Source organism: Brassica napus, chromosome C6, assembly GCF_020379485.1.
Source record: "Brassica napus cultivar Da-Ae chromosome C6, Da-Ae, whole genome shotgun sequence".
NCBI lineage: Eukaryota > Viridiplantae > Streptophyta > Magnoliopsida > Brassicales > Brassicaceae > Brassica > Brassica napus.
The window spans coordinates 5,183,168-5,208,906 of NC_063449.1; the positions used below are offsets into that span (position 1 = coordinate 5,183,168).

Genomic DNA, 25,739 nt, shown 5'->3' on the forward strand with positions numbered 1-25,739 from the left:
CACACTAGGTAGCTTTGTGGGTTGATGAAAGGTTTTACATGGACTGATAAAGAAAACCTCTGCACTTACCAAAAAAAAAAAAAAAAATCAAACTGAAGACCCTAACAGGAAGGGATGCTATCTCTTACAGGTGATACAGTCAAGGAGAGTTTAAAGTGTCGACCCCCGTGATCATGGTTTGGGAGGTTCTCAAGTAAAGATTGATGATTGTTAAGGCTCCCGTTATTGGCGAAAGATTAAATGAAAAGAAAAAATCAATTATTTGATACATGATATTTTTTTTATGCTATCATACTCTAAAGTTTAACCAAAGGAGTAATGATCTTTATGAATTGTGAGAGCATATATGTCTTTGATAAACACACAAATGTTGATTCTAGTTTTCTCACTCGCAAACTAAAACACAGAATATAAAAAAAAAAAAAGTATAGAGACATACACACAACTCTTTAAAAGTGGAACTTGAATGAATAATCAGTGATAAAAGGTATATTATATATAGGAATAAGAACTTGATTTCCAAAGATTTACACAACTACAAAAACTAAATGACTAATACACAATTGATTAATAAGATGAATTAATCAGAAGCGATGCTTTGATCAGTAAGAGTTCCAATGTGGTGTCTGTGAGGATCTAAACGAGGTTGAAGTGTCTTCACCAATGTGCTAAGTCATGCACATAGATTGTTGTTGCACCCAAAGTTAAAGCCTTGTGTGTTGAGATTGTTGCTGCACCCAAAGTTGAACCCTTGTGCGTTCAGATTGTTGCCGTACCCAAAGTTATAATCTTGTGCCCCATGTGAAGCCGTAACGAGATTGTTGCTACACGGAGTCAACCCTTGGTCAAAGCTTGAAGAAACAGAGTTGGGAAGTTGAGTAACCGTAGCGGTTTCATGGTTAAACAGAAACATTGAGAATTGACTCCGATCATTGGAGGAACCGGCACGTGTTGACGCATCACCACTCATGAGAAGATTCGTTAATGATGATCCTATTTGTTGTTGATATCAGAAACAAGATTGTCAATTACCGGCGGACAAAATTTCATCAATGGATCCTCGTCTATTAGTGAAAAAGAGAAGTCATTGTGGGGGAAGAAGCCAGAAGAAGGCGCCGGAAAGTTGTGATTTTGTTCAGACATAGCAGCAAGACAACGGCTCTGATCTGGCTCGGTCTGATGATCCTGGGAGTAAAGAAGGTCACGAGCCCTGTCTTGTAATATAAGAAACTGATCTTGTAACGAACCCTTGAAGTCTCCAACTTTCTTAGTGAACTTTTTACGTTCCTCTGCGTCGGTAAGAGCTCTCCTCTTTTCGTCAACGAGTTTCTTGTTATAGAACTGTGAAAGATTTGTGTTTTTCTTGATTTTTTCTCTGTCGCTTAATCTGTTATACCTCTTGAGAATGTCTTTGACTTGGCACTGATCTTCAGGGTACGTGTTGACGAGATTTCCTTCGCGATCGCAATGTATCACACAAATTTCATTCTCGCAGAGAATAGAAAGCTCTAAAGCTTTCTTGAGAATGGTCTTCTCTCTTAACAACAAGAATGATTTCGGAGCCGTTTGTTTCGGTATCTTTCATCTTCATCCAGATTATTCATTTGTATGATCTATCCAGATGATCCATTCAGATTTTTGTGACTGTTTGTTTGTCCATCCACATAGTTCATCTAGATGAATCATCTAAATAGATCTTATGTTTGTTTTTTTATTTTTATTTTCATTCAAATAAGTTTAGTAAACAAATTACCAAAATACCTTTGTGTTGATTTAATCATAGGTTAAAATTTTACTATAATAATAACTTCTAATAAACAAAAAAATTGATAAACATGTATTTGAAAAAATAATTTTTGGTATTGGCGAGAAAACGCGTTTTTACGTTTTTGGCCGGAAAATACATTTGTTGTTGATGATCAGAAACAGGATTGTTAATTACCAGCAGACTAAAGTTCATCAATGATCCTCCTCGATTAGTGAAGAAGATAAGTCATTGTGTGGGAAGAAGCCAGAAGAAGACGCCGGAAAGTTGTGATTTTGTTCAGACACAGCAGCAAGACAAGGGCTCTGATCTGGCTCGGTCTGATGATCCTGGGAGTAAAGAAGGTCACGAGGGGCCTCTTCGTGTAGACGATTGTTTCTTTCATACCAAATCATATGGATAGCTGCCTGCATAGCATATCTGATACATAACCGCGATTTGAAATCCATCTGCGAACCAAAGAGTGCTCTAACGATCTCATTCCAAGACGTTGAGTGATGTGTGAGCGATATACCTTTGGTGAGGTTGCTCCAAATCCAGGCTGAGAACTCACAGGAGAAGAACAAATGGTTTCTAGTTTCAGCCGAGTTGTTGCAAAGCACACACTGAGCTGGCAAAGCCATGTTCCAGTGCACCATGCGATCCGTTGTACTGAGCCTATTATGCATCGCCAGCCAAAGGAATATTTAGGAGTAGCTTGAGAAAACCATACAACTTGCTCCCACCCACACTTCTGTTGTACCACCCGAATGAGCTCCCAAGTCTCATAGGTAGAGAACTTAGTGTGATTGTCAGATCCTCTCTTCCATAGGCTAACATCATCACCTTCCTCCATCAACTCTCCCGTGGAGTCAATAATGTCTTCAACATCGTTGTATCTCTGGACTCTGTACCTCCTCCTCCTATGATGAGTGATCACATCATTCACCGTGGCATGCGAACTAACTCCCATATCAATGAACCCTCTTTCACCAAATATATCAAAGAGAACTCCCACCCCCGACCAACAATCAAACCAAAAGGAGGTACTCTTCCCATTCTTTATCTCCTTCTTATAGAACTGTCTAGCTGTACTTCTGAGTTTAATAAGCTTCTTCCACATCCATGAACCTTTATTGCCTCTTGCCCCAACCTCCCAAAACGTTTTTTCCCCCAACAGATACTCCTTAATCCAATAACTCCACAGCGATTGTCCAGTGAGCAAACGCCATATCAACTTTAAACTATTCACCAGATTAACATCTTTCAACCTCCTGAGACCTACTCCTCCCTCAGCCTTAGGCTTGAAAACATCAGACCAAGCAATTTTTGCTTTAGAGTTTTTAAATCAGGGCCAGACCAAAGAAAAGCAGCACACAAGCTTTCTATTTCCTTCATACACTGACTTGGAAGTCTGAAAGCCGAAGACCAGAAGTTCACAATACTCATTAGAACTAGTCTAATGAGTTGTAAGCGTCCTGCATAAGAGATCGGCCTAGTTGTCCAGCTTGCAATGCGAGTTCTTACATTTTCAATCAACGGAAGATAGTCATTCTTATGCATCCCTTTCGTCAGGAGAGGCAATCCAAGGTATCTCACAGGTAGAGCCCCAGGCTCAAAAGGAAAATCTGAAAGGATTTGATCTTTAACACTCTGACTTAGACCTGCCATGTAGATGGTAGACTTTTCCAGACTAATACTCAAGCCAGATTCCTTTGCAAACCCATCAAAGACCGAGATGGCACCTTGCACGGATCTTTTGGAACCCTCCACAAACACTAACAGATCGTCGGCGAAGCAAAGGTGTGTCAGAGACAACATTTTACATAGGGGATGACAGTCAAAACATTTATCCATGGCAGCCTTGTCCATCCTTGAAGACAACACGGTCATGCATAACACAAATAAGTAAGGAGATATGGAGCATCCTTGTCTCAGCCCTCTCTTACTTTGGAAATAACCGGCAAGCTCCCCATTAACTTGAACCGAGAAAGAAGGAGTAGCTATGCATAGTTTAATCCAGTGAACAAACTTCAACGGGAATCCAAGGGCCAATAGAGTATTCAGTACAAAATCCCACTGTACCGAGTCAAACGCCTTTGAGATGTCGATTTTCATGGCACGCCTTGGAGAGATTTTTGGATTGTGATAATCGTTAACCAGTTCTGTAGCCGACAAGACATTTTCCATAACCAACCTTCCATGAACAAAAGCCGACTGATTCGCAGATTTAATGCTTGGGAGCAGCTTCTTTAGACGATTAGCAAAAATCTTCGAGATAGTCTTGTAAATAACGTTACAGGAGGCTATTGGTCTGTAATCTTTGATCATCTTTGCATCTGTCTTCTTGGGGATTAGAGCAAGGATAGTCGAGTTGATACCTTTAGGAAGAAATCCTTTCAGAAAGAAAGACTGTATTGCTACTGTAAAGTCAGCGCCCAATATATCCCAAGTAGTTTTAAAAAACTCACAAGGATACCCATCGGGACCTGGCAACTTGTGAGACGGCATAGCAAATAGAACCCTCTTAATCTCCTCTGCTGTTACCTCTTGCCCCAACATCAAGTTATCAGCTTCATTACATCGAAAGTTAAGAAGAGCACCAAGATCTGATACTGCAGTTTCCACATAATCAGGAGGAACATAGTTGAGAAAGGTCGAGTAGAACTGAACCGCTTCCTTCTTTATTTCCTTCTGAGTAGAAACCAACTCCCCGCTAACACATTGTATCGCCTTGATCATATTCAGCGCTGACCTCAACTTCATAGCATTATAAAAAACTTTATTATTCTTGTCTCCACCATCAAGCCAATGCAGCTTTGATCTTTGCATATAGAAATCTTCCTCCAGGTCAGACACATGAGACCAATGCCCATATGCTTCAATTGCTTCCTTCACATTATCCTCAGAAGGATTTGAGAGAGTAATACCTTGCTTCTCACATAGTACCTCAAAAGCCAGCTGTGCACGCTTTGGTAAGTTACCCAACTTCTCCTTTCCCATCGTTCTCAAGATCGGTTTGAGACCTTTAAGCTTCTTTGAAAACCGGTGAAGCACCAACATTGAATGGAATAGAGCTCGAGAAGATTCCCAATAATCTTTAACATTCAGGAGAAATTCAGGAAAATGACTTAAAGCATTAACGTACTTGAAAGGCCTCTTGACTCTCTCCTGGTCCGCTCTGATCTGAATACGACAACGAAGGTGATCCGAACAACCCCCTGGCTCAAAGACAGCATAAGACTCGCCGTAACGGTGAAGCCATTTATCATTTATAAGCACACGATCCAGCTTTTTGCAGATCAGACCTTCTTCCCTCTTATTGCACCATGTAAACCGAGGACCATGAGACCTCATATCTGATAATGAACAATGATTAGCAGCATCTTGAAATTCTCGCATCCCTGCTGAGTAAGAAGGAGAATTCGCAAAACAGGAATGATCCTCACCATCCAGCACTTCGTTGAAGTCTCCCATAATGATCCAAGCTTTATTAGAGAAGATAGAAGAGTTCTGGTGATTCATAAAATCTTCCCAGAGAGACTTCCTTCCTTCCACTGTGTTTAGTGCGTAAACAAACGAGCAAAAAAACTCTTCCTCCGACCCATTAAGCAAAACAGAGCAAGTAATGAGTTGATCACTCTTAAAAACTGGATAAATATGAACTAAATCCCTCCAAAGCACCCATATACGCCCTCCCTGATTGTACTCATAATTAGACATAAACGACCATTCTCCAAACACCGAATTTAAAATACGAGGGGCCTTCCCTTCCTTCACCCTCGTCTCTAGAATACCTCCAAACTGCATATTTCGATCATGTAACCAGCTTATTACTATGGAATGTTTAGAGGGTTTGTTGAATCCACGCACATTCCAAAAGAAACTCGACATTATTAATTTCTTCGAGTGGAGGACCTTGTACTCATCACAAAAGAATTTCCATTCTTGTGCGAGAGAGTTGAGGTGCTCGAAGATTCTTTTTGATTGGTCTTATTCCTTCGAGGAGGAGCTTGCAGCAGAGTATTAACCTCTTCCACAGTTTCCCTCAAGGCCACACTAACTGTATTCGACTCAACGTAGGGATTGTCTTCCTCCTCCATAAGTTCTCCTTCTTCCTTATCATTATTTATTGCTGCAAACTTAGAAACAGAAGCCATTGCTACTAATGAAACTAGTGGTAATCTCACTGGACTTCTGCTCTTTTTTGTTGGAGATAGCCAAGCCTCTTCAACAGGAGCTACTTGGTTATTCCCCGACGTTAGATTTGCCTCCTCAGACACGGCAATAATAGAACCTCCATCTTCCTCAACATCCACTTGATCAGACACAATCTTTGCTTGCTCTTCTTCACCAGAAGCCCCAAGAGAAGGAACTAGATCAGGAACACTTTCTTTCTCATTCTTATCTGCCTCAATACGAACCTCCACTCTCTGCTGAGCCACACATACTTTCTCCCAGTGACCCCATTTCCCACACACCGTACATCTTAGCGGGAGCCATGGATAAATGAACTCCACCAAATGCTCCTTGCCATCTTTTGTGAAATTTATCTTCTTAGGAAAATCATTAGAGACATCCACTTTAACAAAGATTTTTGCTATGTCAAGATTTGTGCAAGCCAAGGTCTCAGGGTGCAAACGGACTGGAAACCCTGCTGCACTCGAGATAAAGCTCAAACCCTCCCAAGAGTACATACTCAAAGGTACCTTCTTCAGATAAACCCACATCGGAATGTCAAACTCTTCCTTCTTTTCCACCTCCGTTTTTGGATCCCACTTGTAAACAACCAGAGGTACCCCAACAATGTTCCAAAGACCTCGTGTTATGATTCTCGCACGAGAGGCTGGATTACGAACCCTAACGCATGGTAGTCGGATTCACCTCATACACATCAATCATACCAGCTTCGTCCTTTTGCTTCCAGAGCTTGTTGACGATGACATGAACTTTAGCCACATGAGGCGCTGTAGACAGAAACTTCCCAACCAGAAAATCCTCCCAAAGAGGAGTAGAATCATCGATAACCTCATTCGGAATCACAACAGACGGAAAATCCTCAGACGTATCCATCGAGACCTCGTACTTTTTCAAAACCTGCTTATTTTGGGCCTTCGACACCCATGAATCACCCTTCGCTGGAACAGAACCCATCGTCTGAGGAGCAGACGCAGTCCCCTCATCCATTCTGATCACCGGAAACAGCCTGGCGTCGCCGGAAATCAAACGGAGGCAGAGACGAAACCCAAAATCCCTAATCGCCAAAAAATCACCCTCAAAGCAAAACGACAGCGTTTCGCGAGTTTCAGTCCGAACTTTTTGCGTACCTCTGCGTCGGTAAGAGATCTCCTCTTCTCGTCAACGGGTTTCTTGTTATAAAACTGTGAAAGATTTGTGTTTTTCTTGATTTTTTCTCTGTCGCTCAAATTCCTATACCTCTCGAGAATGTCTTTGACTTGGGAAAGGTCTTTACCCAGCAGTTGTAAGCCCCATTGTTTGACTTTCCTACCCGGTTTTACCTTCTTTTGGCCTAAAACCGCTGACACATCTTTTCCCAAATTCAAATTCCTATACCTCTCGAGAATGTCTTTGACTTGGCAAAACTCAGATTTATGATAAATTCCAGGTTTGTCCTTTGCTAACACATGGAGTATATAAACTTTACGGTTTGTCCTTTGCTAACACATGGAGTATATAAACTCTCAAAGGTATTGTGGCATACATTATTCAAATTTATATGCTATATACTATTTTATTTTTAGATTTTATGAGATTTAATGAATTTTAACTTCTTAAAAATAATTGTTATTTGAACTGAAACTGAACCACAAAGATCCGAACTGAAATTTGTAAATATCTGAATTGAGCTGTAATCTTTAATTCCGAAAACCCGACGTGAATATATCCGAACCGGATCCGAATGGATACCCAAATGCACACCCCTACCTCCAAGTCTGGACTCGTCCGACCAAAGCAAGGTTTTTTTGCCACCAAATTCTTTACCGGGAGAACTCCAGTCATCGACGTGGGAACTGTCCAAAAGGTTTGTGACGACAAGATTCAGGTATCCTCAATTGTTCATCAAGATTTTTTTGATGGACAATTGAGGATACCTGAATCTTGTTGTCGCAAATCTTTTGGAAGTTCTCACACTAATAACTGGAGTTCTCCCAGTAAATATTTTGGTGGTGAAAGGACCTTGTTTTGGTCGGAAGAGCCAATAGTTGGAGGGATCTACGTACATAAATAACTCTGCTTTGGCCATGAACATCACCACTGTGTCAACCATAGTCACCGGAAAATAATTTTCAGAAATTACATCTCTATGTATACATCTTCGTTGGTCAACAAATGCCTCTGCACAAATTTAAAGAATGAATTAAATATAACAACATATGGTAACGAAAAATAGAAATATTAAAAATTTAGATGTTGAGCATATATTATTTGTTTTTAGAAATAAAAGATCTATTATATATTTGTTAAAGTTGAAGAAAGGAAAGACATTGATAAGACTCATATTGTACTAATAACAAAAGATCATAGCAATTAGCAAATATCTTATGATACTATGGTCTATATAGCTCAGAAATCAATAATCGAAACAAATTTTTAACCATGAATAGATAAAACATAAATTATTGTTGAGAGGCATATTAGTAATTATTTCACACTGAAAAAAAAACAGAATCTGAACCACAATTTGACATGCAAGAGAAGTGTGCAGCTCATATACACATTCGTTCTTAATTAGTTCCTTGGTGAGAAAACGGAGAGGAAGCCCTAGCCGCTTCGTTCAACTTTTCAGATCTTCCACCTTCCTCGGTGGTTTGGCTTTGCCACCGCCGAGGGAGGATCTTTGTCTATCTTTCCTCGTTGTTCTTAAGGCGTTTCCTGTTTATCTATTATCTATGAAAGGTATGGCTTTGTCAGGATAGGAGTCGTAGGTGGTCTTGGTGAGGCTTTGGGTGGTGTTTACTCTGTGGAAGTTTGGCATCGTCTAGAGCGTTGTACCAGGTTGTTGGTGCTCTTGAGCACATGCCTCAGAGCTGAATCTTCCAGCTTTGCGGTTTTGGTGTTTAGATTTGCTGTGATGCGAAAAACTGTGATGTGGCGTTTGCGAGACCTCTCTCCATGTCTGGTTTCTGTGTTTTAGGTTATGTTTTTTGCCTCGGTTTCACCGGCTCGGGTCTATATGTGCTTGGTTTTATGTTTTATCAAGTGGTTCTTGGTTGATTAAGCTAGTTATGGTTCTGCTTCATGGTGCTTTTGGAAGTTTCTAGTGGTGGTGAAACTTTGTTTTGGATAACACTCTCCTCTCCGTTTCCCACTGAACAAGTGTTTTGGTTTCTTCAACTTCGGATTCCAATTGCAGAAGAAAGTGAAGACTATCTTCATTGAATTAAGACATGTTTCTGGTGACAGAGTTTTCTTCATATCAAGCTGAGCTCTACTCAAGCTACTAGTGTAGATAAAAGCAGAGCATAGCTGTGAATTAAAATGAACTTTGCACAGTGCAGTCTCATTTGTATCTCAAGAAACCTTTGTTTGGGATAGTTTGAATGCTTGGTCGCTGGAGTATGCACAAGCAAGTAGGAATGTGATAGCTTTGAAAATTGCAAAGTGTTACCATTGACCAAATGTACCAATCTACATCGCCAACAATGGTCCTTGTAGGAGATGGATTACATCCCTCCACAAGGCCCATCAAATAACAGGCCGCAGCCCGACAATTTCGACTGAGTTTAGTCGGCTTAGCGGCTAAAGACGTCGGCTCGACTCTAGAGTACTTTAAGCCAGTCGGCTAAGATGATCAGTTGTACTCGGCTTGGACGAAATAACACCAAGGCCCGCATACTCGGCCTTTGGTGACAGGACCCAAAGGATAAGTGCGATTAGGGCATCACGAACAGAGGCACTATAAGAGGGGAGGAGGAGGCAACGAGCCAGAGGACTTTTGGACAACCTACACACTAAGCGGCTAGATCTAGGGTTTCTAAACGATCATTCTGATCTTGTTACTTAGACCTCAAATCTTGTCTCCTTATTTCCCATCAATCTTGTAACCCTTTGTCGGATTCTAATAAAAACGTCTTTAGTCACCCATCTGGAAGTTCATCATTCCGATCAACTGAATCCCGTACGAACAATTGGCGCCCACCGTGGGGCGACTAAAGTAACGTTCTAGATCTACATGGCTCAAGACGACGCCGCCTTCGGCGCTCCGGGCGAGGAACCGACGCCTACTCCTGCAGCCGCGCCACCCATTACCTTAGATTTCATGAGCTCCGTCATGGCTCGACTCGCTCGCCAAGACGAAGTCCAAAAGACAACCAACGACCAACTCGCTGCGTTGGTCGCGGCGCTCACAGCTCCTGACGGACAGACGAGCCGTTCCCAGCAGATAAGACGCCGCCTCTTCAACACAAACCCTACGGCCACCGGAGTCGACCATGTCTCCGACGACTCGGAGCCCAATGAAGCCCTTCTCGCAGATGCTCTCCCAGCAGGTCCAGATCTCACTACAATACGCGAGCTCGCTGAGCTCAAACTCAGCCTTCAACAAATGGGCGAAAAGATCCACCAAGTAACCAGCGCAGCTCCGCAAATAGAGAGTGTACTCGCCGCAACCTCACGTACTCCTTTTACTCGCGCGCTGACTAGCGTGCACCTCGGGAAGATAGAGAAGCTGCGCCTACCCGAGTATAAGCCCGGCGGAGACCCGGTGGAACATATGACAGCTTTTAACATCGCGATGGCGCGAGCTCGACTCCCTAACGACGAAAGGGACGCAGGTTACTGCCAGATGTTCGTTGAGACTCTTCACGAGCAAGCCCTGACTTGGTTCTCCCAGTTGGAGGAGAACTCGATCGGATGTTTTCGCGACTTATCAGCAGCTTTTCTCAAGACTTACATTATGTTCACCAAGCGCAGCGCCACTGCCTCTAGCTTGTGGAACCTCAACCAAACTAAAGACCAGAGTCTTCGCGACTACATGGAGAAGTTCAAAGCCGTAGTCTCCAGGATTGACATTCCAGACGGTATTGCCATTGACGCCTTGCGAAACACTTTGTGGGTTCGTTCTAAATTCCGGGAGGATTTATACCAAAATCCAACTACGTCGCTTCAGGACGCTATCGCGCGATCCAACAACTTCATCCGAATGGAAGAAGATACCAACGCCATTCTCAGCAAGATGAACGCACCCAAAGCGCCAGCGGCTAAAAACGCCAACACGCGACAAGAGCCGCGCCAGCACGCTCCAAACGACAAAAACGGCCGCAAAGACGGATACATGTATGTCGTCAACGAGAATAACGAACCGATCTCTACTCTCGTGGTTCGCGGAGAGGGGTGGAACAAGTGGGTAAGAGAACTCGAAACATCCGACAAACAAGTCGACACTGTTTGCACCACCCAACCTACGGCGGGAGCCGGATCAGCAGCGGGGCCTTCCAGGACCATCGATCTCACCAAGCACTGCAAATATCACGACGTCAAGGGACACGATACAACGGAATGCAAATTTCTCTACGCACATTATCTCTCTTCTCTCGCGAGCAGCGGGTTTAAGTTCGAGCCCTTGAAAACTAAACCAAAGAACGGTAAAAGCTGGAGCAAGAATAAGGAACGAAGAGCCCAACGCAAAGCCACAGGAAAAGGACAGCAAAACGATGTTTCGCGACGAGATGACGAGGAACAAGCCCCGAAGGATAACGGCGAGGGAGACTCCTCAGCCGACGAAGAGCACCCGGCTAACCGCAGACGCATCGAGGTGATACTCTCTCAGCAATCCTTGTCGTCCGATGAAGAGAACGACGATGCTCTTGTACTCGGAGATCTGAGAGACGTCCTTAAATGGAAGTTCGAATCAGAAAATGAAAGCACTTCCAAGCACAGAGATCTCCGAACAATGCTGGATGCACGGAAGTCTCGACGCATCTCGGCAAGCGACGCTAACGACAACGAAAGACCAGTTAGCGATCTCCGAGATAAACTCAATTCCGGCGCATGCGATCTTCGCGTAAAGCTCAACCGTTCAAAACCAACAGACTTACGACGACAGTTGGAGCGAGTTAAAGGTCAGTCTCAATCTTCACCACCCGAGACCAGCATATCCAAAGACCTCCGCGCCCTACTGGACTCTAAGCGAGTACAAGCGGGGCAGTCTTTGAACGTTATCATGGGAGGCTCCCCCCCTAACGGGGACTCAGTCCGTTCCGTGAAAGATTATCGTCGACAAGTCGCGACGTCCCAGAAATGGCCGACTAAACCGACAAGTCATCCTCCGATAACCTTCTCACCAGATGACGCTGTGGGTGTCCACACGCCCCATAATGATCCACTCCTCGTCGTCCTTGGAATTGGAGAGTACGATGTCACCAAAATCCTTATCGACACCGGAAGTTCCGTCGATCTCATCTTCCGAGAAACCCTGCAGAAGATGGGAGTCGACCTCGATGACATAAAAGCGTCCTCCAGAACGTTAACCGGATTCAACGGGTCTTCAGAAACTATCTTGGGAACGATCCGCCTCCCGGTGCGTGCATGCGGCGTTACTCGAACAGTCAAGTTTGCCGTCGTAAGCACGAAAGCTCCGTATCACGCTATACTCGGTACCCCTTGGTTACACTCAATGCAAGCCATTCCTTCCACTTACCACCAGTGCGTCAAGTTCCCTGGCACGGACGGGAAGATTAAAACGTTGCGCGGGGACCAGAGAGCCGCCAGAGATCTCCTAGTCGCCACAGTCAAACTCAGCGGTCGTCATTATCCGTAAACTCAGTATCTACTCCAACCTCAAAAGTCTGCTCTCAAGAAAGCGAAGTCCTAGAGTTACCTATTGACGACGTCGACCAGAGTCGAATTGTGAGGGTTGGCGCGTACCTTTCTGAGGAAATGCAGCAGTCAATTCTGGATTTTCTCAGAAAGAACATTTCCACGTTCGCTTGGTCTATGGCAGACATGAAAGGCATTGATCCGACTATAACGACTCATGAACTAAATGTCGATCCAACTTTCAAGCCCATCCGCCAGAAGAGACGCAAACTCGGTCCCGATAGGTCTAAGGCTGTAAATGAAGAAGTCGACCGGTTACTCGGTGCAGGTTCGATTGCCGAAGTCCGCTACCCCGAATGGTTGGCGAACCCAGTAGTCGTCAAAAAGAAAAATGGCAAGTGGCGCGTCTGCGTCGACTTTACCGACTTGAATAAAGCCTGCCCAAAGGACAGCTACCCTCTTCCCAACATCGACCGTTTAGTCGAGTCTACGGCTGGAAACGAGATGCTAACCTTTATGGACGCTTTCTCTGGATACAACCAAATAATGATGCACCCGGACGATCGCGAGAAGACAGCCTTCATCACAGATAGGGGAACCTACTGCTATAAGGTCATGCCGTTCGGCTTAAAGAACGCTGGAGCAACCTACCAACGGCTCGTAAACAAGATGTTCGCAGATAAATTGGGTATCACCATGGAAGTATACATCGACGACATGCTGGTTAAGTCTCTCCACGCCACTGATCACCTCAGTCACCTGCAAGAATGCTTCGAAACTCTCAACAAGTACGGCATGAAGCTGAACCCGGCAAAGTGCACGTTCGGAGTCTCCTCTGGCGAGTTCCTCGGCTACATTGTCACGCAGCGAGGAATTGAGGCGAACCCGAAACAGATATCCGCGGTCCTGAACCTCCCGAGTCCAAAAAACAGTAGAGAAGTACAACGACTCACGGGGAGAATAGCCGCTCTAAACCGGTTCATTGCCAGATCCACTGACAAGTGCTTGCCTTTCTACGATCTCCTGAGAGGAAACAAGAAGTTCATTTGGGACGAGAAGTGCGAGGAGGCATTTACTCAACTCAAGCAATACCTGACAACACCTCCTGTACTCGCTAAGCCGGACGTCGGTGATGTTCTGTCTCTCTATGTCGCAGTATCACAAGCTGCCGTCAGCGGCATCCTGATAAAGGAAGACCGCGGCGAGCAAAAGCCCATCTTCTATACGAGCCGGCGCATGACCGGGCCAGAAACGCGATACCCGACTCTGGAAAAGATGGCCTTAGTAGTCGTCGAAGCAGCGAGAAAGCTTCGACCCTATTTCCAATCGCATTCGGTAGAAGTGTTGACTGATCAGCCTCTCCGAACGATACTCCAAAACACCAACAGGTCTGGAAGACTCACAAAGTGGGCCATTGAACTTGGCGAGCTCGATATCATCTACAAGAACCGCACTGCAGCAAAGTCACAGGTTCTTGCGGACTTCTTGGTCGAACTGGCCCCAGAGTTGGAACAAGATCTCGCACTCCCAAGTTTGAACTGGACGCTGCACGTCGATGGATCGTCGACCAACAAAGGAGCAGGCGCCGGAGTCCAATTACAGTCTCCGACCGGAGAGCTAATCAGACAGTCTTTTAGCTTTGGCTTTCCCGCTTCAAACAACGAGGCAGAATACGAATCTTTGATCGCCGGACTCCGCTTAGCAAAAGCCGTAAAAGCTAAACGACTAAGCGCCTATTGCGACTCCCAGTTAGTCGCCAATCAGTTCAGTGGCGACTACGATGCCCGCAACGATCGAATGGACGCCTATCTCAAAATAGTGCAAAGCCTAGCAGCAGAGTTTGAGTCCTTCGAACTCATCAAAGTTCCCAGAGGCGAAAACATCTGCGCCGACGCCCTCGCAGCCCTTGGTAGCAAGCTTCATGACCAAGTTAAACGAACAATCCCGATACATCGTATCGAGAAACCAAGCATCGATATTCTGACCGACAAAACCCTCATCGCCCAGGTTGTCGAGCCCATTGCTCCAGACGACGACGGATTTGGCCCAGATTGGAGAACTGAGTTCATCGACTACCTCTCGAAGGGGGAACTCCCAGCAGAAAAATGGGCAGCCCGCCGGCTAAAAACCCGCAGCGCCCATTACGTCGTTCTCGACGATGAACTGCACAGATGGACGGCGAGTAAAGTCCTCCTCAAATGCATCCATGGCGATGAGACAGCAAGGGTTATGGCAGAGACGCATGAAGGCGCTGGCGGAAATCATTCGGGCGGACGCGCGTTAGCAATCAAAGTAAGGAGCTTAGGGTTCTTTTGGCCGACAATGAACGCTGATTGCGAGTCATACGCGAGAAGCTGCGACAAGTGCCAACGACACGCCCCCAGCATCCATTGCCCAACCGAGATGTTGCGCACAACCACCGCCCCTTACCCGTTCATGCGATGGGCGATGGATATCATAGGACCGCTTCCTTGTTCCCGCCAAAGACGCTTCATCCTGGTCCTCACCGACTACTTCACTAAATGGATCGAAGCTGAAGCATACGCTCAAGTCACAGACAAAGAAGTCCGCGGTTTCGTCTGGAAAAACATTATTTGCCGCCATGGTCTACCTTATGAAATTGTCACCGACAACGGATCGCAGTTCATGTCAGGTAATTTCAAGGAGTTCTGTAGCAAGTGGAACATTCGATTAAGCCCCTCCACCCCTCGCTACCCGCAAGGTAACGGACAGGCAGAATCCTCAAACAAACTCATCATCGATGGCATTAAGAAGCGTCTGGACCTGAAAAAGGGTCACTGGGCCGACGAACTCGACGGAGTCCTATGGAGCCACCGCACAACCCCGCGAGGATCGACTAAAGCGACACCTTTCTCCCTCGCCTACGGAGTCGAAGCAATGGCTCCTGCTGAAGTTAACGTTTCAAGCCTTCGACGTTCCAAGATGCCTCAATACGTCGAGCTCAACAAGGAGATGCTACTCGATGCCCTCGATGAGATAGAGGAACGACGAGACCAGGCTCTGCTGCGCATCCAGAATTACCAACACCAGATCGAAAGCTACTATAACAAAAAGCTCGAGCCCGACCTCTGGAACTCGGCGACCTCGTCATGCGCAAAGTGTTCGAAAACACTAAGGAGTTAAACGCCGGCAAACTCGGCGCAAGGTGGGAAGGACCTTACAAAATCATTAAAGTCGTCAAACCTGGCGTATACAGACTCCAAACGTCGCGCGGCGAAGAAGTCCCACGTTCATGGAACTCGATGCACCTACGACGCTTCTATCCCTAGGAGTATGTCTTGCCACCAAAAAAAAAAAAAAAAAAAAAAAAAAAAAAACAGAGTAGATGCACCCTATGGTCACTTCTACTCGACCGAGTAAATGCGCCACTCACGGCCACTTTTACTCGGGAAAAACGAACTACGAATGGCTTGATCCTCAACCGAGGTACGTAGGCAGCCTTAAACAGGTTCAGCTGTAACAAAAACAAAGTCAAAATCTTGTTCTTTGTCTCAACTTCCACTGAGAGGATGCCTGTCATCGAACCCAACGGCTCCCGTGTCTCCAGCAGGAGACACGCGGACACTATCGTTCCATTTCCCGGCTATGTCCTGATCAGACATTTAGCCTGAGAACCCAACAGTCGCTGGTCACCTATGCCTAAGGAGCATTGACCGACTAAACGGAGTGAATCTTCAACCTTTCCTCGACTAAACGCGTAATGGACTAGCTACCCAATTACTCGACTGTCAATAGTGAAACGGACAAAAGAACCTTCCACTTTTAGACCCAGCCCCTTGTTCTCGATACAGAACGACGCGTCTAAACGTCGTCTCAATCGAAACGCAACAAGAGCTGAATAAACCTCCCGCGGATCATTTCCTTGTCTATTTGCAAAGACCAAAGTTGCAAGTACAGACGAGAAACACAATTCGCAAAATCAAAAGATCGCTTATATATATATATATATAAATATGTCTAAACATACAACAACAGGGCCTATCGAGACCACAACGGACAAAGACATAAGTCATACATCAAAGAACAGAGTCTTGGTCGCCACGATCCTCGGCAACGGCGACAGTCTGGTCCTCCGCCCGAGTAGGAATGGAAACGGTAGAGTCAATAACGGGACGTGAAGAAACGTCTATATCCCCAGCTTCATAGGTCGTCTCCTCCTCAGCGGGACGCGGCAGCGACGCTTCCTCTATCCCATCGTTCTCTCCTTCTCCGAGACGAGCACAGGATCCTCGACATCCACCTTCTCGGTCTCTCTCTCTTCCTCTGGGCGCTCGTCAAAACCGCTTCCCATCGGGGACTTGACAGGCTTGGTAGGGACAGACGTGACATCAACAAGTGGCTCCTCTGACGGCTCCCCAATAACTTCAAGCGAGGTCACCAGCTGAGAAGCCGTCTCTGGCCCGATCGAATTCACGTTCGATCCATAGGGATCGAATGATGTTCTGAACATGTCCTCGACAAAACGGGAAGAGAGGACCAACGGAGAAAGAGTAAGGTCGCTATCTGACAGCGGCTCTACTCGGAGTTTCATAACCTCCGCCTCATAAAGTTTCTCCTGCTCGGCGAAGACATCGATCATTTCTTGGGGAATCTCCGTTCCACTCGCCTTTATGACCTCGAGGCACCTCTTCGTTCCCAAAGCTTGACCATACAGGTTCTTCGCCTTCTCATAAGTCTCTAGACGAGTAAAATGGTCGCGCACGCGATCAAAACGGCGACTTGCCTTCTCAGCCATGACAGCCTCGACTCTTTCCCTCTCTCGAGTAACCTCCAAACGCCGGGAGTCCCTCAAGCGCTGCCCCTCTCTGACAATTTTGTCCACCGCAGCATCTCTCTCTTCGATTATCTCTGCCTTCTCCTTCTCCAGACTCGCAGCCGTTTGCTCCAGGTGACTGTTTTCTCGAACGAGCTCTTTCCTCGCCGCGCTAGAAGACTTAAGCTTGCCCTCCAGTTCTTCGAATTTTACTCGAAGAATCTCTTTCTCCTCTACGGCCTTCTCGTTGGCCTTCTTATGCTCCGCCCTTACTCTCTCGATCACCTTCAACCGCGTCTGGGCAAGCTTCTCTGAAGATCCCAACTGGATCATCGTCTGTTTCAGAGCGCTGTCGTATTTCTCAACGAGAAAGTTCATACTCCCATCACTCTGCAAAACGACAAACATGAGCCACGTAAGACGAGTAAAACCCGATGGATCGAATGATGAGGTAAAGCATGAAGGATAGCGCAGTTACCCGAGCTCTCGAAGAAGCAGCGTCTATGTATTCGTTCCTGAAGTACAGGTCGTCCAGCTGTGGCATCTCCTTCGTCCCGCCACAAATCTGGCGCGTCAGCTCCGCGCACCTAAGAGGGTTAAGGATTAGGGGGGTCGTCTCATTGTAGGAAAACTCGACCCGATCAGGGAACTCTATCTTCTTCCCCCTCACAGTAGAACCCTCCGAACGAGACCTTGCTCTTGCGGATGGATCGGGAATGGGTCTATCATCCGCAACAGGATCACCGCCCCGCGCTGAGACCTCTCTCTCCGCGGAAGGGGTCTCAAGGGAAACGTCTCCTCCCGCGACAACTTCGACGAGGCCCACCTCCGCATCGGAAGGACGCGGCTCAGTCTCAACGGACTTCTTCTTCTTTTTCTTTCTGGGACGATCTTCAGGCGCAACCTCGGAACGGTCAGCCTCGACAGAACCCGCTTCGAAAGGCCTCTTCCTCCCTCTCTCTCTCTTCCTCTCCTCCAAACCTTCGGAGGTTTCGTCAAGAGAAGCCATCTCTTCAAGAGGAAGCTCTTCGGCTGCTTTCCTCCTGGCTTTCTTGCTCCTCTTCCTCTTTTTAGGACTTGAAGCAGGAGGCTCCGCCTCAACGTCTTTGTCGACTAAACCAAGGGTCCCTTCCAAGGAAGCTCGACCTGCGTTAGAACTAGTCGCCCCTTGCATATCCGTAGTAGTCGCTTTCTTCTTAAGACTTGAAGCAGGAGGCTCCGCCCCAACGTCTTTGTCAACTGAACCCAGGTCTTTGTCGACCCAACCAAGGGTCCCTTCCGAGGAAGCCCGACCTGCGTCGGAACTAGTCGCCCCTCGCATATCGGTAGTAGTCGATTTCTTTGAAAGCAGTTGCAGCTTCCCCCTCAGCAAAGCACTCAAATCCGGTACTCCGTCCATCTTCCTAGCTTCGTCTAAAATTTTATGCTGCTTCCGAGTGAAAAGAGACAGACGCGACTTGCGGGGTCCGAGTACGACAGGGAGCTTCGATTCCCAATCAGCTGTAAATAAAAAGAGGAGAAGAGAGACTAAGTGTTGCTACAACTTCTCGGAGAAAGACCGATGAACTCACCTCTAGCAATCCGAGCTTCTTGATGTCTTATCCACTCTCTACTAAGGTCAGGCTAACGGAGATGACTGTGAGCCGCAATCGCCTGGGAACTCTCGAAGAAGTTCTCCGGGTACGCGATCGTATTCGGGTCACGAACTGCAATAACAAAAAAAACACACGCCGTTAGGATACTCGAATAGAGCGTGGCGACAACAAACACTATCTACCAAGTGCTTTGTTCCACAGAACGCGGTAGTCGTCCCCAGGAGGCTCTGCGAAGGCGTGCTCGTCAGATTTAACGTAAAAGTACGAGCGTTGCCAGTCCTTCGTCTTGTTCGGGTGTCCTGACAATACATTGTAGACCGAGCGCATCTTCACCGAGAATATCCCATGTGGCTCCGCCTTCGTGAAAGTCAACTCTTCGAATACTCTCACACTCATCGAAACGTCTATCTCCGCCGCCATCACCATTAGCATTACCGCGGTGCGCAATGACCCGTTGAGCAACTGACAAATGGCAATGTCCCGACGAAATGCGTACGACGTGATCAGTCGGGGAATTGGAAACCAGAGTTTTGTATGGTCCCCAAAATACGACTCATAGACGCACTGATAGCCAATCGGAGGTGACCAAGGACGCTGTCCCCTAGAAGGAATGATGTATGTGACGCCGGCACCTCCACTTCGCCTCAATAAGTCCTTCACCGTCTTGTGGGAGGAGCAAGAATCGAAGACATTCTCCCATGACTGAGCCTGCGGGTCACGAAGCAATTCGGACGGGAGAGGTCCGATTTCTTCGAAGATCCCACCAGGATGATAGATCGTCGGCCGGCAGTCTATCCGATCGAATGGAATCTTCCGACTAGATCGTCCCGACAACCCTGAGGCTTGGCTAGATGCTTCAGAGCCGCTACCACCCCCTTCACTGTTCCCGACTTCAATGCGACCTGCCCTTTCTTCACGAATCATCTTATGAGCGTCAGCGACCAAAAGGCGTTGAGATAGGGTCATGTTGTCTGAATCCCGAAGAGCGTCGCGATGAATCAAGTCGAAATTATCCAGCGGGCTGTCGGCCACCTGCTCGTCTCTGGTTGGACTCGGAGAATCCGCGACCCCTTTTCCTTTTTCTTCTCGCGACAAACGACTTCTCAGGAACATGATTCGGATTTAGGGGACGACTACAGACGCCAGACGATACCGACGGAGTCTATGCGGAGAAAGACGTACCTAGAGAGAGAAAGTAAAAGTAGAGAGAAGGGAGAGAAAGCGGAATACCTGAGTTTGCAGAGATGAATGACGAAAGTGAAGGAAAGAAGCCTATTTATAGCAAAAACGAGGCGCATTCTTCGAAGCGCCATCATTAGGTCTACAAAGGCCTAAATGGGCCTCAAAGGCCGCCTAAATGCCCAGAAACCTACTCGCGACGGTCCAGTTTCTCGCTCAAACCGGTTTTCAATTCAGAAAATCGGACTGAAGTTAATCTCCGGTTCTGGTCTAAACCGACTCAACAGAGTTAATCATCCGAAGACCGCCCGGGCTCTAAACCAGAGAACTTTACCTCCCGAGTAAAAATACAATGCTTCATGAAAAGACGCAGCTCGGAGCGACTAGACGCGACAGGCGACTAAAATCACACGCTGGCAAAACAAGTTTTCACTGGCATTAGTTCCCGCCCGGGCTCTAAAACCAGAGAATTCTACCTCCCGAGTAAAACACAACGCATCATGAAAAGACGCAGCTCGGTGCGACTAGATATAATAGGCGACTAAAATCACACACTGGCAAAGCAAGTTGTCGCTGGCATTACGTCCTGTTATATGAACGAACCTGACCCACAAATTCACTGAGACCGACAAGCCGCTCACAAGTGAACTGGGGGGGACTTATTGTAGGAGATGGATTACATCCCTCCACAAGGCCCATCAAATAACAGGCCGCATCCCGACAATTTCGACTGAGTTTAGTCGGCTTAGCGGCTAAAGACGTCGGCTCGACTCTAGAGTACTTTAAGCCAGTCGGCTAAGATGATCAGTTGTACTCGGCTTGGACGAAATAACACCAAGGCCCGCATACTCGGCCTTTGGTGACAGGGCCCAAAGGATAAGTGCGATTAGGGCATCACGAACAGAGGCACTATAAGAGGGGAGGAGGAGGCAACGAGCCAGAGGACTTTTGGACAACCTACACACTCAGCGGCTAGATCTAGGGTTTCTAAACGATCATTCTGATCTTGTTGCTTAGACCTCAAACCTTGTCTCCTTATTTCCCATCAATCTTGTAACCCTTTGTCGGATTCTAATAAAAACGTCTTTAGTCACCCATCTTGAAGTTCATCATTCCGATCAACTGAATCCCGTACGAACAGTCCTCACTGGCTCCCCCCTTTAATCTCTGCAGAAGATGTATCACTGCATACATGATCTGGAAAAGGTACACCACCGGATTCCACCTATTCGGAGTGTGAACGGTTTGTCTTCGTGTACTATTGTTTGGCTAAATAGCTACTGGTTATTTTCTTATCATGTCAAAAAAAAAAGAGAAGTGTGCAGCTTTAATGTTTACTAGACCTTGATCCCGCGCGGATGTTGGATTTAACTTGAGTTTAACATAAATTTATAAATCATTGGTTTTATAAAATGCTTATATATATTTTTATGTTTTGTCAATTACATTGAAAGTAAAATATATTACTTTATAATATAGATGTTTGATAATATTTTTTATCTATACATATTATTATATTTATAATTTTATAATTTGATGCAACTTGATGTAATTGTAATATTCATATTTGGGAAGTTATGATTTCAAATTAATTAAGCTTGATTGTAAGAAAGATAACTAGTGATGTACCAATTAACTTAACCAATTTCTCATCTTGTGATGTACCAATTAACTTAACCAATTTCGTAGAGATTCATAGAATAACTAGTAGGCAACCCGCCCTACGGGCGGTTAAGCAAATGAACAAAAAAATATAAATATATCTTAAGTTATGATTATTTTTTTAAAAATAAACTTAGCCTATTCTCGATTTAAAATAAAATAAATTGTACTATCTTTTCAAATAAAATTAAATTTTAATATTTTTAAAATATTCATTCATTTTTAAAATAAAAATTTAAAAATTTCTTAAAATGCATAAATTATAATATGTTCAATAATAGTAATTTGTAGAATTTTCAACGTACAGTAGAACCTCTATAAATTAATACTCTAGAAATTAATAATCTCTATAAATTAATAAATTTTGTCGGTCCCAACTTGGACCGGTTCAAAATATGACACAAATCGATAAAATAATAAGATAATAATTTTTTAGAAAATTTTATGTAAATATATGGTCCCATTAAAATTATAAATTAATAATTTATATGTATAAATATTTTATATAAGTAAGAACATATTATTATATTGTTTGTTTTATATTCACAATGGAATTATCTTTATATTTTCTTAACACTTAATATATTTTTGATGAGGTTTAGTAATATTATATTTAAAATCACATTTAAGTTCTATGCGATATATATTATATACACCAAATAATATCAGAAAATTAATATAAATGTCAAATTTCAAAAAAATAACAATTAATGTGTATACAAAAAAATCAAATATTTTTCTTATCTTGGAATAAATATATCTTAAAATAATAAATCTAAATATGGAAACTTTTATAAATTAATATCTCTATAAATTAATATAATTTCAAAGTCCCAACATTATTAATTTATAGAGATTCTACTGTATATGTAGATGATATGTCATACCAAAAAAGAAATATAATGAAAATTTGATTTGAATGGAAACAACGGTTAATATATTTGAGTAAAACAATAAGAAGGTGAGGTGTGAACAAAATGATTACAATAGAGATAATTTTATTTTATTCATATAGATATTCTAGCATGTAAAATAATTCAGTTTCACAAAATAATTATAATGTACTATAATATATTCAAATGTGTATTGTGCAAAAAAATGTGGATTTAAACATTTGTCAAAAGATACCAAAAAGTATATTTACATGTGTCGATGTTAAGTTTCTTAATTGTTATTTATTTGATATAAAATAAAACTATATGTCAAAGAAATTGGAATACTTGTATCCTTAATTGAATAATAACCCCTTATATTGTCCTTCGGAGATTTGGATTATGCTGATTTTCTTAAAAGTTATACATTGTCATGTACTCCATAAATTTTTTGTTTGTTGGGGTTTTTAAAAAGAAACGGATCAACTTTGCAAATACAGTGAAACCTTTATAAATTAATAATGTTGGGAGTATACCAAAACTATGTATTTTTTATTAATTTATAGAGATATTAATTTATCGATATACTAATTGAATCAAAAACTCAATTTGAGACTATAAAATTATATTATTTATAGAGATTTTTAGTGTATATTAATTTATAGAGTATTAATTTAAAGAGGTTATACTGTATGTATTGATTTGAAGTTTCATTTAGAAATTGAACATATGCGTCGTATTGTTGCTGAATTGAGTGGTGTTACTAAAAAAGTTCCTATGAAAGATCAACACATGACTTTTTTACTGTATTATTAAAAAATTGACGCATAATAGTAAAAAACTTTTTTATGGTTGCAGCAAGTTCATAAATGAAACATTTTATGTGAGGTTGCTTACAAATTCATCTAGGAAAAGAAAATGATAAAACACACTAAAAGCAAATTAGAAACTCTTCGTATGAAGTTGCTTTAGTGAAAATCTCCAACTGGAACAGCTTCTTCCTGTTCGTTGTAAGCGTTTCTGTTTTGTCCATTCCATGATATTTTCAGTAACTTTGCTAATTGCTACCACACCGTCAGCCTAACAGAAACAAACTGATCTGTGATTGTTACCTGTCGGCCATAGTAAATTAGTAATCAGAGCTATGCTCTGGCCAAGAACACTGCTAATAGTTCTGATGACATCAATATTCTAGAACTGCAACATGATGTAATCCAACCCCTTTTCTGAAAGCAAACATGGGAAGCATATACATACAAAACTACCTCAATGATTTAATGGCTGAAATCTTCTGCGGACTCTTTGCTTTTAATGAGGATAACCTTTTGGCGGTGGAGGCAACCAATCCTCATCCCTCGCCATTTTAATCACTTGGACATCTTAATCTTTCTTAACAACCTAATATATAAGAAATTCTTTCATGTTTCAATAATATAAAATAAAGGTGTGGCTTTTAATCTCATATAAAAAGATTCAAGTGCCAAGGTTCAGATTCCAGACTATGAAGTGTGAAGAACATAATTGAATTGTTTCTTCAATTACAATGGACCAAAACCAAGGATGAACATGAACAAAACTAAGAACAAAATCAACTCTTCCAAAGCCATAAGCTAAGTGAGCACGCAAATCATAGAGATCAAATCTTACTGTTTGGGGAGTTTTTGATTCTTCTTAACCGGAACCTCCGAGATTTTCACCCAGAACAGCTTCTTAATCTGCAGACAAACTTAACGGTGGAGTCACAACACCCGGATTTCAAATCGGGGAGAAGAAGAGAGGAGTTTTCCATTCTAATCTCTGAAAGTTTAAGAGTGATGATTGGGAGGAACGAATTATGAATTTCACAGAAAGAAACATATTTATAGTTGTCGATTTGCATTGAATGAGACATCATGGAAGGAGTGGGGGAATCGGTGTTAATGGGAGCCTTAATAACATATGACTGAATGCAGTAGAGTTTCATAACGGTCCAGGCGATTCGACCCAAACGGCGGCTACCACCATAGATTGGCCAGAAATACTCATCCCCGTAACTCAGCTGGAGCTTCTTTGTCGGTTTCAAACAACAATTGCTTCTTAAACCCTCGCCTTGGAATCCTTTAACTGGCAACCCTGGAATCGCATTTCCGTCAAAGCGTAGGAGATGAAGACATGAGTTGTGGGCTCATCATATGTATTGGTAACCCACACGACCAGTTTCTGTGAGCTCAAATAATCTTTATAAAGCCCACCTAAAGAGTCAATCAATGAAATATAAAGATTTCTTGTGAACAGCCGGACACGTGTCAACTCGAAGTTATTGGACTTTGTGACATGGATGCTGATGTGGCTTCACCAGGATACAGAGAACTTATCTTTATATATAAAGATGAAAGATGAAAGTGGATAACACGTTTTATAGATTATTAATGAAGTCCATCTTTAATGAACCCATCTTGTGATGTACCCAATTAACCGATTTTGAAGCTATCATCTCGTGATTTAATAACGGTTTAATTTAAAAAATAACATTGAAGAGATAAATCTTGATTTGGTTAGATGATGTTTGGACATGCTATTTTTTTAAGGTTATCCATGTTGCCAAACAATTTTTTTTTAATTGTTATCCTTGTTACCAAACAGTACCAAAAGTTACTTCAGTTTTAATAATATAGATTCATTCAGAAATTAATAATTACAAGACAAAGTGACATTATTTAATTTACTTACCGGAGTTATTAGCATCCAAGTTATTAAGATCAAAGCTCATCCAAACAAGAATTTCCACCTTCGACCACAAGAGAATTTTTACCATTAAAGTCACGTCCAGACTGTACCGGTGGAATGAACAATCTCACCGATGAAAATATAAAGCCTTTCCCCGCCAGAAGATACCGATCTATCTTCTCTTCAGTCGCAACCACCAGAAACTCTGACCAGTGCCACAAACTATGGAAGTTGAACTGGTCGAAGTTCTGGTCGGAGTTTGTGGTGGTTGCACTGGAGAGAACGGAGAATGGTACACTCCGGCGGTGAAAGGACTTGATAGTTTCACCGGTCAGATTGTGCATTCAATTCAGTACAAGTCTGGAAACTCTGGTATGAGCTTTTTATACAAGAAAATATGGCATATTCTGACGGAATTCTCGAGGAAA

The 25,739-nt window shown here is 43.6% G+C and overlaps 1 protein-coding gene and 1 long non-coding RNA gene across 2 annotated transcripts; both read right to left on the reverse strand.

Annotated features, from left to right (window-relative positions):
* Positions 1-673: 673 nt before the first annotated feature.
* On the reverse strand, positions 674-7,237 carry LOC125588291. Its single transcript, XM_048759571.1, has 7 exons — positions 7,218-7,237; positions 6,629-6,998; positions 5,776-6,522; positions 3,151-5,548; positions 2,280-3,076; positions 1,248-1,578; positions 674-993 (listed from the first exon to the last, which is right to left on the reverse strand). The coding sequence occupies exons 1-7, from the start codon at positions 7,235-7,237 to the stop codon at positions 674-676; spliced, it is 4,983 nt and encodes a 1,660-aa protein (XP_048615528.1).
* Positions 7,238-23,398: 16,161 nt separating this feature from the next.
* Positions 23,399-24,816, reverse strand: LOC106387087. The gene is made up of 3 exons (XR_007325149.1): positions 24,253-24,816; positions 23,871-24,003; positions 23,399-23,717 (listed from the first exon to the last, which is right to left on the reverse strand). It is a non-coding gene; the product is annotated as an uncharacterized LOC106387087 (long non-coding RNA).
* Between the last annotated feature and the right edge of the window lie 923 nt (positions 24,817-25,739).